Genomic DNA, 14,201 nt, shown 5'->3' on the forward strand with positions numbered 1-14,201 from the left:
ATTGTCGCAAAAATTAATGTGTCAACTTGTAATCATTAGCAGGACATTTCGCGCATTCTTGAGCAAAACGATGAACTAGCTAGCTTTTCGCTTGCTACAGCGGGTATAATTGTCAATTTACCCGGATTTATTAGGATATTATATACTGACATTTTTAGAACACAACCCAGATTTAGAACAATTCCCAGCTCAAGTGCCCAACACATTATTAGACAGTTTTTCGCCCCTTCCTTTAGCATAACCACGACCTTATAATCTCCAATACTAAGATGACTTGTGTCTTTACGGCATGGTTATATATATGCCTAGACGTTTCACTGTAAACATCCCCCCTGGAAGCGCCATGCACAAAGTTTAGATATTTTTTGGCCAATATAACATATACAATAACACGCACAGTGGATTATTTCAAATTCCAGGACAAAACTTTTTTATGCGGAGAATGTAGCCTACTGTCACTATGACTATATATTATGGCGGGCAAAATTGTTCAGTGCGTCATAGTTGTGACGTTAACGTTTTCAAAACTCGTATATACATGCAGAACAGGTGAGGTTACGAAAGAAAAACAATAAAATCCTTCAACACTTTTGATTTTACTTTATATTTACATCAAAAACAAACTAAAGACGTAGAGTCAACCCGCGTAGGTAAACTAATATCACAATTTGTTTTTTCAGATTTCTCACAAGCCCATTAATGTAATACTCATTTCGACATTTCGTAATTTTTATTGCTTTTATAAATTCCATGACAAATTTTCAGTCAAACACTGACTTCAGTCTATAGCCGCGTCGACTGGAGTTATATATCTCTTTACCTTCATTCCTAAGATCTATATTAGGGACCTTAAGCATGTAGGACGGCAACACGACGACGACGTGGCTGGAATACTCCTTTAAATTATTGTTATGATAAAGCGTTGTTTTATATTATCAACTGTACCAATTTAACGAGATATAAGACGTCGAAAACATTGTGTTTACGTTTAGGGACAATTCTATAGAGCCTAATTCGAGGTAGCGCTCACTGGGTCATGAAATGCAGACGTTCTACATAGGACGTAATAAACGACGTTTTGCCGTCGTAAACAGAACGTAGATCACGTCTAAAACTCCCATAGGTATTTAATAATTCATTTCTTTTCAATGAAGCATTGTATTGATAGCTGCCGTCGTCGTGTTCCCGTCCTACATGCTTAAGGTCCCAATTATTACTAACAGACTGTGACGACAATTATGGGGGCTATTATAACATTGGGCATCGAACTTTGATAAGAATTATATAGGTACAACTTTCAGGTCTGTTAAGGCAATTATACTATTCGTAAGGTCAAGGGGTAGTCAGGAATGAAGCTATGTTTCGTTTTTGGTTGCAAATTTCTCTTCTAACTTCTAAGCAGATTCCGATGGCAAGTGATAAAAGTTTAGGAAAAGAGAAGATGCGAATGACTCTAGTCTAGTCAAGTCAAGATCTCTATTTTTTTTCTATATATTTCTGGAATCAATTTCAGAAATATATAAATCAAAAGTGATGAACACATTTGATATTATTGGAACTTAATCCTTCATTAAGGAACTTGTATGCCAACACTTCGTGTGTGTGGTATATTTAATCTTTAATTAAAATGAACAGACTAGCTCGCATGCAACTGCCTATATAGCAATTGCAGAAACCCGTGGCGTTTTTAACGGGGATCTTTATTTATATCCTCAAACTGAAGTTAATGAAGAAAAAGAATTGCTTCTTTATTTTCTCTGAAAGTCATTCAGTTTGAAGATCACAGTACTGCATAAAAATTTTAAATGAATTCAACTGAACTTGACATGTAATAATAATAGTTTGAAGATAGGAAGTACCAAAGCAAGAAAGGTTTGCGGAAAACGTAATGGGGACGCAGGTTCGTTTCCTTCCGCGGGGAACCTGGTTTATACCACATAAATAGCTAAAGCACAGTCTCCCTTACATTGTCTAGCGAACATATATCCTCAAGTTTAATATTTGTATCTACATAAATCTGTCTTTCATCTTGAACCAAACCTTGTTTCCTTTGATTTTCCCTGTTTAAAAAAACCTTGACGTATGTTGTTCCGGCATTCATGTGTTCATGAAAATCTTTTACATCCTCGTTCCAATTTTTCAACTCTTTTACTTTCACGCCATTTTGTTGCAACATTATTTTCTTTTCACCCTCGGTATGATATTCAGAGTGTTTTGAAGGTTGAGAATCACTCGTACTGTCTCCAGAAATCAAGGGACTTCGCGAATCTGACGATAGACGACGTCTTAATGTTGTTTTGTTAGCTCCCGAGGTGCCGTTACTATCTGTCTGCGGAAGTGCTGTTGCTAGCGATCTCATTCTTTGACCTAACAATGTTTTCTCAGTGTCTTTCTGAACATCCTTTAGTTTAAAGGCAATTTTGTTATACGGTTTTCCCTGACTTGAATCATCCCGACCTTTTTCCAAACATAAACAGCAGTTACACTTAAGGAAAAATAATCTGTAAGCTTTGCGAAATTCAGTTTGAAGTGTGCCGTAGACAATAGAATTTAACGCGCTATTTGCCATAGTGAATACGTTGGAAATACGAAATACGTACAGAAAGTATTTCCAATCACCTAAATCTCCGTACTGTGTCCAAAAGTACACAATATGTTGCGGAAGCATACAAAATGAGTAGATGAAAATTAATGCGACCAACATTTTTGTAATCTTTTGACTTTGTCTTTGTCTTGCAATTTCCGCGGCATAATTCACGCTTCCTGACCGACCTCTGGAGTTCTTAGAGAGAAACCTTGAACGTTTTTGAAGCTTCCATCCAGCAACGCTATATAATACGCTCATGATAAATAATGGTATGACGTACTGCAACAAAAACATGGCAATCCAGTAATATCTCGAGGAGTCTCCATTTGGCCAAATTTCGTCACAAAAAATATTATTGTCTTTAATTATCGTCCCAGCAATTATCATTAGTGGTAACGCTGTCGCTATCGACACAGCCCATATTATGATAATGATTCTCCGAACAGTTGTTAACCGCATTCGAGGCTGAAATGGAAACACAATACCTCGAAATCTTTCACAACTTATAGCAAGCAAAGTTGCAATGGATGCTGTGAGACAAACAGGAACAATGCTGTATGTTATACGGCAACCGACATTTCCAAACGGCCAGTTTTGGTTATTTTCATAAGCCGCGTATTGGGATGGAACGTATATCACTATGATGATTAAGTCAGAAATAGCGAGGTTTAAAGTGAAGCAATTCATAACAGTTCTCATACGTCTTTGCTGTATGACCACAACACATACAAAAAGATTACCAAACAGCCCAATGCAAAACACAATGACGTAAAACAGTCGTAGGACCATGGTCAAAGCGAACGGCTCCTCCATGTTTGAGGTTGAATTTACACCCATTTTCTCTTTTTACAAATATCTATAAACAAGATCGCGGCACAATGCCACACATAGTATCTTCAATTTCGTCTACGAAACACAGCCTCCTCTTCAAAGTTCCCTACAGTGCAGCCTCGAGTATCTTATAAATTAATTTGATCTCTGTTGTCTGTGTTCATATATAAAAATGTCGTTATTATCAGTGTTTGCTATCAACTTGAGTTATCTATGTTCCTTTGTGTCGTTGATGCCGAATAATCGCTAAGAACAATACGGATATCTTTCTTTTAACACCTCGAACATAAAACTTTTATCCCATTCTTCTTTTCAGGTAGAAATATTTAAGATTGTGGCACTTCACATTGATCGTTTCATCAAAAGCAAAAACCTGTTCTCCGGAACAGATTAACACTGCTGCATATCAGTGTGACAGATTTTAACTGCATGTATCTTGCCAGAAATTGGTTCTCGGTGTGTTGCTAAAAATTGTTTTGAAATATGCAAAATCAGTAAATAAGGAATGCAAGTAATGTGATAAAAATTTGGAAGAAATTTGTTTCTTATATACGGCTTTGATATAATTATTAGCATAAGCTCATTTTGAAATGTTTATCATTGATTTTCTTACCTACGCTAAAATACACAAAATACTGATTGTAATCATTGTCTTGTCGTTTCTCATTAATGCATGGTCTTCGGCCGATTCTAAAGTGACTTTCTCCGCATGCGTACGCGGAATGTGTACCATAGATAGAAATCTTTATCTTTATTAATCGTAAATGGGATTTTCTCCCTAATATCATGCGCTATAGAGTATAGATGCACTGACAGCATGCACAATATGGTCATACCAAGTTTTTCATGCTGTGAATCATACATTCAGTGCCATCTACCACCAGTAAATGAATACTGTGAAGCTGTATGAACCATGATACAAAGCCAAAACGTCTAAGCCATGTCTTCCGTCATGTTGGGTCTTATTGTGCTTTATTTGATTTTGCATGCCAAGCAGATGAGGGCGAAGAAAAACAACAATAAATTATATAATGCATCGTATGCATGTATATATACATATAGTCGGTCCGTATGCCATCACACAGATACGCTTCTATAATATATTAATTGCACGTTGTTTGTAGTAAAATTATGATCAATAATATTCTGCTAAAGATAGTGATTAAAATGTGATACCTTTATAATGTGACCTTCTTTTGAAACAAAACGATCTTAAACAAAACCGGTGAACACTACACCTGCTGTGACTCCCACTAGGACAATATACGTCAAGAACAGTGGATTAAATCAGTTTCATAACTGTTTTCTATCCATCTATCATTTGCATGTGTTTGCGCTGGTTTGAAAGCCAGTCTCTGAACTGTGAAATGGAGGTGCTCAGTTTTGTTGTATTATGAGTAAGATTTACTTTAAATTGAGTATCGTGTACGTCTTACGTGTACTGCATCGGTATTGTTGGAATAGGGATTTTAACTAATTTTCCCCTTGCTATATATATCTTGCATGGTTATAATAATAAATGCATGTGTGTACGGCCGCAGGAACTAACAATATATGGTTTAATTTGTTAATGTCAATTTATAACAACATTGTGCCGGCATTTCAAAACAATAACAGAACTATGCAAATATATGTCCTATCCCTGATGGATGTTGTATATCTGTTGTGAACACTATAGTAAAACTGACACATGTATGCATGGGGATTGCATGCATGATTATTTTTTCATCAATTTATATAACTATTAGCCCGTGATTAATATCTTCAATATATATTATTTAACTATATATAAATTCCACGCATTTAAAGCATAAAACCTTTTGTTTTCGATTTAGACATGCAACCATTCTGACAGGGACTCGTGGAGACTGTATCTGTGCATTTCCTTGCGCATGTGCCTTGCACGGCCTTGTCCTTGAGCTGTCGAAAGCATTTGATAGCAATCAATGATTTTTAATTATCCTGTTTTTACAGGTGCACGTCACTTCAAATATTGTTTTAGGGAGTTTTGATTTATATGTGTAGGCTGCTTGAAATGAAATGACAAATCTACTCTGTGGTTTCCGTGTTTTTCTTAATTATTGTGAGTTTAGATGCACTGTCGCTCGCAATGTGCATGCATATATAGTGTTGGGTATAGTTCGCTGAATAGTTTGTGCCTGTGGGTTGTTCAGTTCCGTTGCGGTTACGGTATTTTGCTATAATTTGCCAATTATCCAAATGATTAATAACAATGCAAGGTATTCTATTTTCACATTTCTGTACGCTAATTTCGTCTGTCAAGTATTATATTAGATCATTTGTTCAGCTGAAGACAAGCCGATAGCGGGTTTTTGACATATGCGCGAAACATTGCAATAATAATTTTGCATCAGCCATCACGGATAAATTTCGTGTAATAAGACCATACCATATTATTCACATTTGGCGTTGTTTCCGTGTTTCATATTATCCTGATCTTCAAATATATCGCACCTATATATGAAGTTCAGTGCAAACCACAGAAAATTAATGATATTCAATTAAGAGCTCTTCTCTGATGCTGTTTCTTCAGCTCTTCTGAGAACCCATTATCTTCCAAAAACTACGCATTTCCCCCCTCAATTTGGGTACAAAAATTATCCTCGTTGTTTTACTGAACGCCAGTCAATTTGGTGGCCAGGCACCACCTACGTCAGTTTTGTTGCTTACTCCTCCCACCTACTTTCCTGGCAACGCCTCTGCTATTTCAGCTTTTTTTATAACAAACATGACATAATAAACATAAAATAATAAAAAAACAGCTTTCTTGGCAACGTAATGCAACTCTTTGCCAACTGCATGATGTGATTTCCAACACCAACATCCTGTCTTTAATTTACTTGCTGAATCAACAGTGCTTGCGTCAACATAACATAATGGTCACACCCTATCCTAGTAATCTCGTCTACACCGTCCTAGACTGCACACAAGAATTTAATTGTCTCACCACACCCTTTGAGGATAAGAAATATCAAGTGTTTAGAACAACAACACATATAAGTTTTACGGAGATAAACCGCGTTCTTAACTGGACACAAGAATTTGACTCACCACACCCAAGAAATATCATGATCTTATAACAACAACACATAGGCTGAAATTAACACCAACAACAGCTCTCACAAAATATTCGATCACCACAATGGAGGCTGGAGACATTCAAAGCACAAAATAGTGCGCACACATTTCGGCGATGAAGTAAACACACACACCAGTGCAAGGGGTCTTTGCCCTTGTACTGACCTCTGCATCCCTCTGTCATCCACTCCGCACGGCGTGGAATGGTCGGCTCATGGATTCTGTTACTCCAGATTTTCAAGCCGCCCTGACCTTAAGAAGGCTTCCCACCACCCAGTTTTAGGCAAATATTTATTAGCATTATTTCATTAACGTTTGGCATGATAAAACTAACAAACTGGTCGAGGCTATTGCCATTAGGTCAATAGTTCAGGCTATTGCCAAATTTGCCATTGGGTCAAGGTTGAATAAACTTTATCGGGTCGGTCACACCCCTTCGTGGACTGTACGCTAATGTAAAATGTTTTATGATGCTATACACTAGTTGCCTCAGTGGACAAGCTGAATTCACGCCGGAGCTTTTGGCACGAGTGGTTTAGGAACCCGTTCCTGCACATGCAATCTGTAGTCCAAATGTTAGTCCTGCATTTATCTCTGCATGCGAAGTATTCACTAAGTTTGTTTATAAATCATATCAGAATCAATCCCTTGATTATTTGTAAACAATTTATGAATTCCACTAACCAGGCATGTTAACTCTCGAGCTCTAAATTACATGCACTTGACCTCAATTAATCCAACCCAAATGCTTAACCTTTCGTTCCACAGATAAAAGATTTCAAGGAGCATATCACGATTTCGCCTTTTTTGGCGGTATTTTTGTTTATACTTGCAAGCTACCTCTTATTATCTGATTTCCTCTCATAGTCTCACTCCCTGTTTAAAGGGGCTCTTAGCGTTAAATTCCAACACCTCGGGGACATTACAAGGTATCGCTATTCTATGGTTTAATAGTGGTTACTACCTGCAACTCACTCGATCTTCAGGCTGATGATGAAATTAACAATTTTGTTTAGCAAATCTATGTGAAAGCAAAGCTGCAAATCTATTGATGGCAGCACATTAGACCAGAGGCCAGATTGTTGAATTAATTGAAATAATACACAATTGAACAGGTCATGCACCCAATGCGGGAGGGGTTATCGACAATGCGAGGTTATAGGAAAAACCACAAATATATGCTGCCGAACTCCACAAAATATGCATCTTGTGGGGAACTAATTTTTGCCATTCCTTGTCTACTCCAGCAATTTCTGTGCAACCTGAGATCGAACTAGTTCATGTGAGCCGATAACTTGCTCCGAATTATGACATAGCCAAAAATGTATTTACCAAACACAAACTTTTTACATAGTTTTACATATTACATTACGGTCATTACCAATTAATTGATACATAGTATACATAAATTTAAATCCAGCAGTAGATTGTTGCGCTATCAGTAAACTAAACACTATAAAGACTTGGTCTTAATTCACTTAAACATGCAGTTTCTTCGTTAAGACTTGACCAGAATAAATTAGAATTTGGTGTCGCCAGGGTCTAAAAATTAAATGAAAAGTTACAACATGAGTATTATAACCATTACATTTTGTTTAGGATATTATATTTTTAATTCCAACACTTCAAATCAAAAACAGTTATATCTAAGTAGCAAATTAAAAACTGATATCTAAGCTGCTTGATCAAGTACAAATTGACGAAAACTTCAGATAAAGCTTCATGCATGGGTAAAGCTCCATTAGGTAGCATGATTAACTAAAGCAGTTCGCTACTCCTACCTTTCCACGGTGTAAGATCAATGCCAGGAATCTGACCACATTCCACACGACGATACCTCCTACTTCCGGTTAAGAATGCATTTTTCTGAATTGAAACAATGTTTTTTAAGTTATCGCATATAACCTTCGACAACGTTGCCTTTTTTATCTCGTGTAATTGTTGATGTGAAAAAACGTCGTCCTTCGTGTAGAAGAATCTGTCTCCATCTCTTGCTCTTTTCATCTGTTCTCGAATGATACATCCAAAAGTCGCTCCAACAAGACCGCCATTTGCCGGAGTCTCGGCTAAACCTGCCACCCACAAGTCTGCGATATCAGGTTTGTTTCTATACAGCTTTGCTAGAAGACGCCTATTACGACGGTTTGGAATTTCTCTGACAGTACTTCTAAAGGTTCTGGCATATCCTAATCCGCAATAACGTCTGAACGCGTTATAACCAGGCAGTCCGTGATCTCTCCCACGCTGAATGTTCAATGCAGCGAGATTTAATCCAGGCGAATGCGGACGTTCGTATAGATGATTTAACACACCAACTGCAAGTTTCCGGTCTACTGTTTCCGAGGAATTGCCGAGTAAACCGAGAACGACTTCATCTATACCGTGTTTACGTATGAAAGTATTGTTAGAAAAAAGATGACGCAATAGCAAAGGATCTCCAGTAGGATTGTAATGTGCATCAAGTCTGTCAAATGATGGCCTAATTAGACTGTGTCCAAATCTGAATGCAGCTGTGGAGAACGAGTTGAGGATACCGGGATTGATGTTTGAATTGTAGCCTTCATATTGAGGCAAAGTATGTCCGATGATTATTGGAAGAAAATCTTCATACGTGATTTTTTGTAATACAGCACCAACTATTTTTCTCGTTTCCTGGTACGTTTTCTCTCCGTTCCATTGGGGATTAAGTTTTCCTAATGCTCGTGCAATTCTGTTATGTTCTCTAAGGAACAAAGTATGCATAGTTGCTAGAACCATCTGTTCATTGGAACGAGTATCGCCCGCTATGAAACATCCTCCGGATTTCCTACAAAGACTGCTCATTTCTGGACGATTATCGGGTGGGAGAAAATCACCATTTATACCTGGAGCTGTTTTCATCAATCCCTTGTCGTCTGTAGATATAAAGAAATTATATTATACCAAAAGCAACCAGGATGCATGGTACCTTATGCATGGTGCATGGTAGATTATGTGCAATCAAGGATTGGAATACGCACGCTAAATTAGCTATAACATCACTCACTAGTCTGATCTCTCAAATTTTTTGCCAACATTTGCGTAGATCCATAAACCTGCGAGGCATCAATGAATGCTGTATTAACATTAATTTGCTGTCTTGTAGTTATACGACCATATTTGATCTGACATTCTGTTGCTGATCTTGCAAAATGAATGCATCTGAATTTATCAAGTGGTGTTATGGTATAACACGGTACGGCATTATCCTCGATTGACCCATCACATCTGGATAGGAAATAAGCGGAATTATAACAAGGATTTAGTCGTTTTACCAACATTCTCAAGATTGAGTACTCAAGATTCAACTGACTAACTCACTTCACATTTTGACAGTTATCTGAACTTTGGCTTTCTGGGGAAAGATCCAAATCATGATCCAAGAATTGTCCAAACTGCATGAGCGCATGAGAGTGACGATTTCTGCTTTTTGAGGGATGGTTTTGTTGGATGATAAACTCACGAACTACTTTAAATGTTGCTGGAATATCTGGAACATTCGCTTGACCTGGATATCCGATAGGGTCGCTAAGACCTTCAACGTCAAAATATTTTGCAGGCAGTAAACGATTCAAAGATTTAGGAGCAGAACCGAACGAAGGATTTTGAATGTTATTGCAAGTGCCATCAATTGTGCGATATTTTGCATTCGTTGGACATTTTACAACTTTCCTCTGTTGACAACCACATTCTCTTGCCAAATGTTGTAATGCAGAACTTGAAAATAAAGAATTAATATACCAGCCATAGAATACCTGTTTTCCTAAAAATTATAAAAATATGCTTGGAGGTTGTATTTGTCGGTTTGCAATTGTAATTGGAACTAAGCATGGAAGGAATTTCGTGTCGTTAAAGCACTTCAATCTACAAAATGGCTTCGTCCAGAAACTATACTGTCTATAAATTGCGTTAAAGATTTCTTTCGTGCATTCGTAGCGCATGGTCTTGGTGGCAAAGCAAAAATATTTTTACCAATATAAATATTGTCCAATTTATCCACTATAACTTACTTGCAGCTGCATTTTTCGTGACATATTTCTTCAAAATTTCATTAATCACGAACTCAAGAGTTTTCTCCACTTTTATCGATGACATCATTTCATCAAATGCTTTACGTTCAAGCTTCTGTGACACGACTCTAAGGATTCTAAGCAGAGCACTTGAACCACTTGTATCTCGAAATGTATTACTTTCGTGAACCTTGGAAGATATTCTTTCGGGAGAGTAACGCTTTAAAAATTGATCACCAAAATTCACTGGGAAAATAATCAAATTCAAGTTTTTTATTTTACGAGATCTAGTACGGAACACCACTCGGTATGGACCTCGTCGCGAAAAACACCTGTTAATAACCAAAATCTTTAATGTAGCTTTTCTGATGCCGTTTGTGTCCTTTCGTAAACCACGAATGCTTCTTCTCAGTACTAGATTACCAGTCAACCGCCCAACTCTTACAAAACCTCTGGAATATCTACCAGTTACAAATATGTTACGACAACGCCCTTGACGTTCTTTAGGCAAATTTCCAAATTTGCCAAGTCGTACATCTTCTGTTAAGAGATATTTATAACCAACGGATGTTTTTCCTGCAAAAGAAATGAGGGTGAGAAATAGCTAGGATCGCTTGTCACTTTAACGGTTCATTGTTTATATGGTAAAAAATGCGGTTGCTACGCTGAAAAATTCGATATGTGGAGTAAATTATTTAAACGGTTAGACTTACTACAGCGTTTACCAAAGCACTTAGCAACGAGCCAAGTAAACAAAGGAATTTGGTTGGCTTTTAGGGAAACTCTTACAGGATATTGAAGCGACAAACGATTTTGTATTTTCCTCCAATTCTCTAAACTAAATCATCTACAAGAATCGAGCAGCGTGGTAGCGTTTTGCAACAATTTCTTATCAAATTTGGCATAACAACGTCTTAAAATAGACTAAAACACGTCTCAATGTCTCGACTTAAGGGCCTCCTAAAGGCCTTTGTCAGAATTGTGCAATGGTTGTCTTAAAATGGGTGTATATTTATATATGATGTGACTAACTCTCCTGACAAACGAAAAAGGAAAGATTTTAGTAATTCCATAAGATTAAACACATCTTAACCGAAGCCAGCTTGTTTCGTCAGGGTGGTAGTATTCGTTACGCAAATTTTGTTGCTAAAAACTTTTTATTTATTCCATTTTAGAAATAATTTGGTACATTTTTATTTGGGTGTCCATGAAAAAGCCCTATGACCAGTCATTTTGTTTTTATTGGACTGTTCGACAGCCAATCAGCGTGCGACTCAACAATTTTGCTATACAATATATCCGGCCCCTTGAGAACACGCCCTTCCCAAACATTTCACAAGTGAATAATCGTGACCTACTTCTGGAAGCAACGTTTAAGTACTAACAGCCCCACTCCGCGCAGAAGACTAGATTCGATTCCTGTGATGCATTTCTCGCGACGTTCCTTGTTTGGCTTAAAAATAATATTTTTCACTTTCGTTCTCCGAAATTGTCAGAGTACAATCGGTCTGTACAAAAGCGGTCAAACAGTAGCTGTAATTACTGAATTAACCAAACTGCATTCTCGCACTTAAAATACTGGTTAAATCAGGTCAAACTGGTTTGCTTCATAGCCTTCAAACTTGATGGGAGAAAAGATTAAAAAATATATCTCTTGCACAAAAGATTTGAAGCTTGCACACGGAAAAAGCAAATCGTCTAAATTAATACTCTTGTGTATACTTTAAGCCTCAAAATGGCTGTCAGAAGATTGCAGAATGTGTATTCAAAAGAAAAATTGAACTCTTTAAACTAATTCAATAGTTTTCTCTTTCACAATTGTGAACCAGTGATTTGGGTTGAAACTTCATGCACCAATTTATAAAACAAGAGAAATCATCAAGGTTAATATCATATCCCATTAATTATATCAGTTAATTCATTTATATTAAGCACAAATGATAAAGAATGCTATAATTTCCTACCTGCTGCAAGCATGCCGTGGCATTTGGGCCAACAAACACTGAGAAGGAAAATATTACAGACAAACACGAAGACATTCATGATTCGCCAGCAGAATGATTGATTGCCGAGAATTTAATATGTGGAGTTTTTTATACCTTTTGAAGGAGGAATTTGAGAGAGAGTTAATCAATCATCTTTCAGTTTTTGAATGCATGCAATATTAGCTACATGCATTCAGCATTTTCCATTTAAGAGGACAAAGACTATAAAGTGATATACTAAGTTGAAACTTTGCCTTTGAAAAGATAGAGTGGGAAGCGGAAATTCCGAAATTTTAAAAGAATATCGCTGATTAGAAAAATTAAAAATCTAACTTGAGAAAGAATCAATTTTCACCCATAAGGTTAATCGTCATAGTACACTATATTGAGTTCTATGAATCTTTGGATTTTGGAGTTTTCTATCCTTCGAAGATAACTTTAATCAATTAAGGCATGATGCATGTTTGTCACTACCACAGTCATGCACATCGTATGGTTCGTACATCATTCGCACTTACCATTACGTCGGTGATATGTCGGGTTAACAGAACTCAAACGTTTTTTCAGAACAGAAACGTTTTTTCTAAGATGAGTTGCTAGGATACCCTATTAGAGAATTCAAACATGCATTTTTTTTTCTCTTATGGTCATATATTGTGATAATACCGCCATTCCTTGTGCACTTAAAGCTTCACGTTTCGTTATAGTACCCCCTGTACTGAATTATCTATATATAGGGCATTTGCCGTTGCTAAATTCATGTCATGACAACTCGGTGTATAAAAAAGACACCAATCACGAGACACTGGAAGAACTCATGCTTTCTAACTAGTTTTGATATAGCAGCGACCTGCATGTGTATATATATATATATAATTATATATTTATTAATTTATATATTAATTAAGTTAATTTACAAAATTTCGCCATTACATGAAAACTTATTGCCTTTATACATGCCTTATTACTTGCTCAACCAAATATATTTCGGAGCAAAAACTACCATCCTCGGTCGTGCATCTTATGCTATTTCATCATTCGTCAAACAACCCACGTTTGCTTTACTCAAAGCACACCTAACGCCTGTATTCAAAAAGCTCACTCACACTCAAACTCATTGAGTGGGAGATCTTAATCTTCTCATGACGTTTCAATGGCGGTATTTTCAGCCGAACAGGGGCTTGATTTTCAGTGATTTACTTTATATCTTTTCATCTATTGAGAGAAAACTTTCTCATTGATCAGCATTAACAAAATTTATATGTCACACTCAATGAGTGTGAGTGTGAGTGAGCTTTTTGAATACGGGCCTAAGTCTTAGCTTTGTGAATGTGGGTGTCAAAAAATACAAAGTCAAAGACAACTTTTCCTGCATGTTATATCGGCAATAGGAAATTAATCGAATAGTATCTTTGTGATTCAGCATTCTGTATGTATACCCCAGAAAGGACAAGAAACCGTCTGGTCAACCACATATGCATATATAGTTATCTATTAATGTTTAAGGCAGACTCGAATATAGGGACTAAAATATTTTTACTAGAACAAAGATATCTTTTAATAATGAAGTCATTATGCATCAAACTTCCCACGTTTTTCCTATCAAGCAAACCTGCATTTTAGCTTTGTGGGTGTCAAATAATGCGGACATGTCAGTAAAATTTTGACTAA

At 36.8% G+C, this 14,201-nt stretch overlaps 2 protein-coding genes across 3 annotated transcripts; both read right to left on the reverse strand.

Annotated features, from left to right (window-relative positions):
- Nucleotides 1–1,224: 1,224 nt before the first annotated feature.
- On the reverse strand, nucleotides 1,225–4,669 carry LOC114526255 (neuropeptide FF receptor 2-like). 2 transcript variants are annotated; one of them, XM_028547792.1, is made up of 2 exons: nucleotides 4,595–4,669; nucleotides 1,225–3,882 (listed from the first exon to the last, which is right to left on the reverse strand). In XM_028547792.1, the coding sequence occupies exon 2, from the start codon at nucleotides 3,422–3,424 to the stop codon at nucleotides 1,946–1,948; it is 1,479 nt and encodes a 492-aa protein (XP_028403593.1). In that variant the 5' UTR covers nucleotides 3,425–3,882; nucleotides 4,595–4,669; the 3' UTR covers nucleotides 1,225–1,945. The 2 variants fall into 2 exon arrangements, with proteins under 2 accessions (XP_028403593.1, XP_028403592.1); XM_028547791.1 differs by lacking the exon at nucleotides 4,595–4,669 and adding an exon at nucleotides 4,032–4,464.
- Nucleotides 4,670–7,982: 3,313 nt separating this feature from the next.
- On the reverse strand, nucleotides 7,983–12,522 carry LOC114526353 (lactoperoxidase-like). Its single transcript, XM_028547938.1, has 7 exons — nucleotides 12,510–12,522; nucleotides 11,011–11,121; nucleotides 10,546–10,791; nucleotides 9,857–10,298; nucleotides 9,543–9,763; nucleotides 8,299–9,411; nucleotides 7,983–8,059 (listed from the first exon to the last, which is right to left on the reverse strand). Exons 1-7 carry the CDS (start codon nucleotides 12,520–12,522, stop codon nucleotides 8,037–8,039), a joined length of 2,169 nt encoding a protein of 722 aa, XP_028403739.1. The 3' UTR covers nucleotides 7,983–8,036.
- Between the last annotated feature and the right edge of the window lie 1,679 nt (nucleotides 12,523–14,201).

Source organism: Dendronephthya gigantea, unplaced genomic scaffold (genome assembly GCF_004324835.1).
Source record: "Dendronephthya gigantea isolate DGI-Jeju-01 unplaced genomic scaffold, DenGig_1.0 000038F, whole genome shotgun sequence".
Taxonomy (NCBI): domain Eukaryota; kingdom Metazoa; phylum Cnidaria; class Anthozoa; order Malacalcyonacea; family Nephtheidae; genus Dendronephthya; species Dendronephthya gigantea.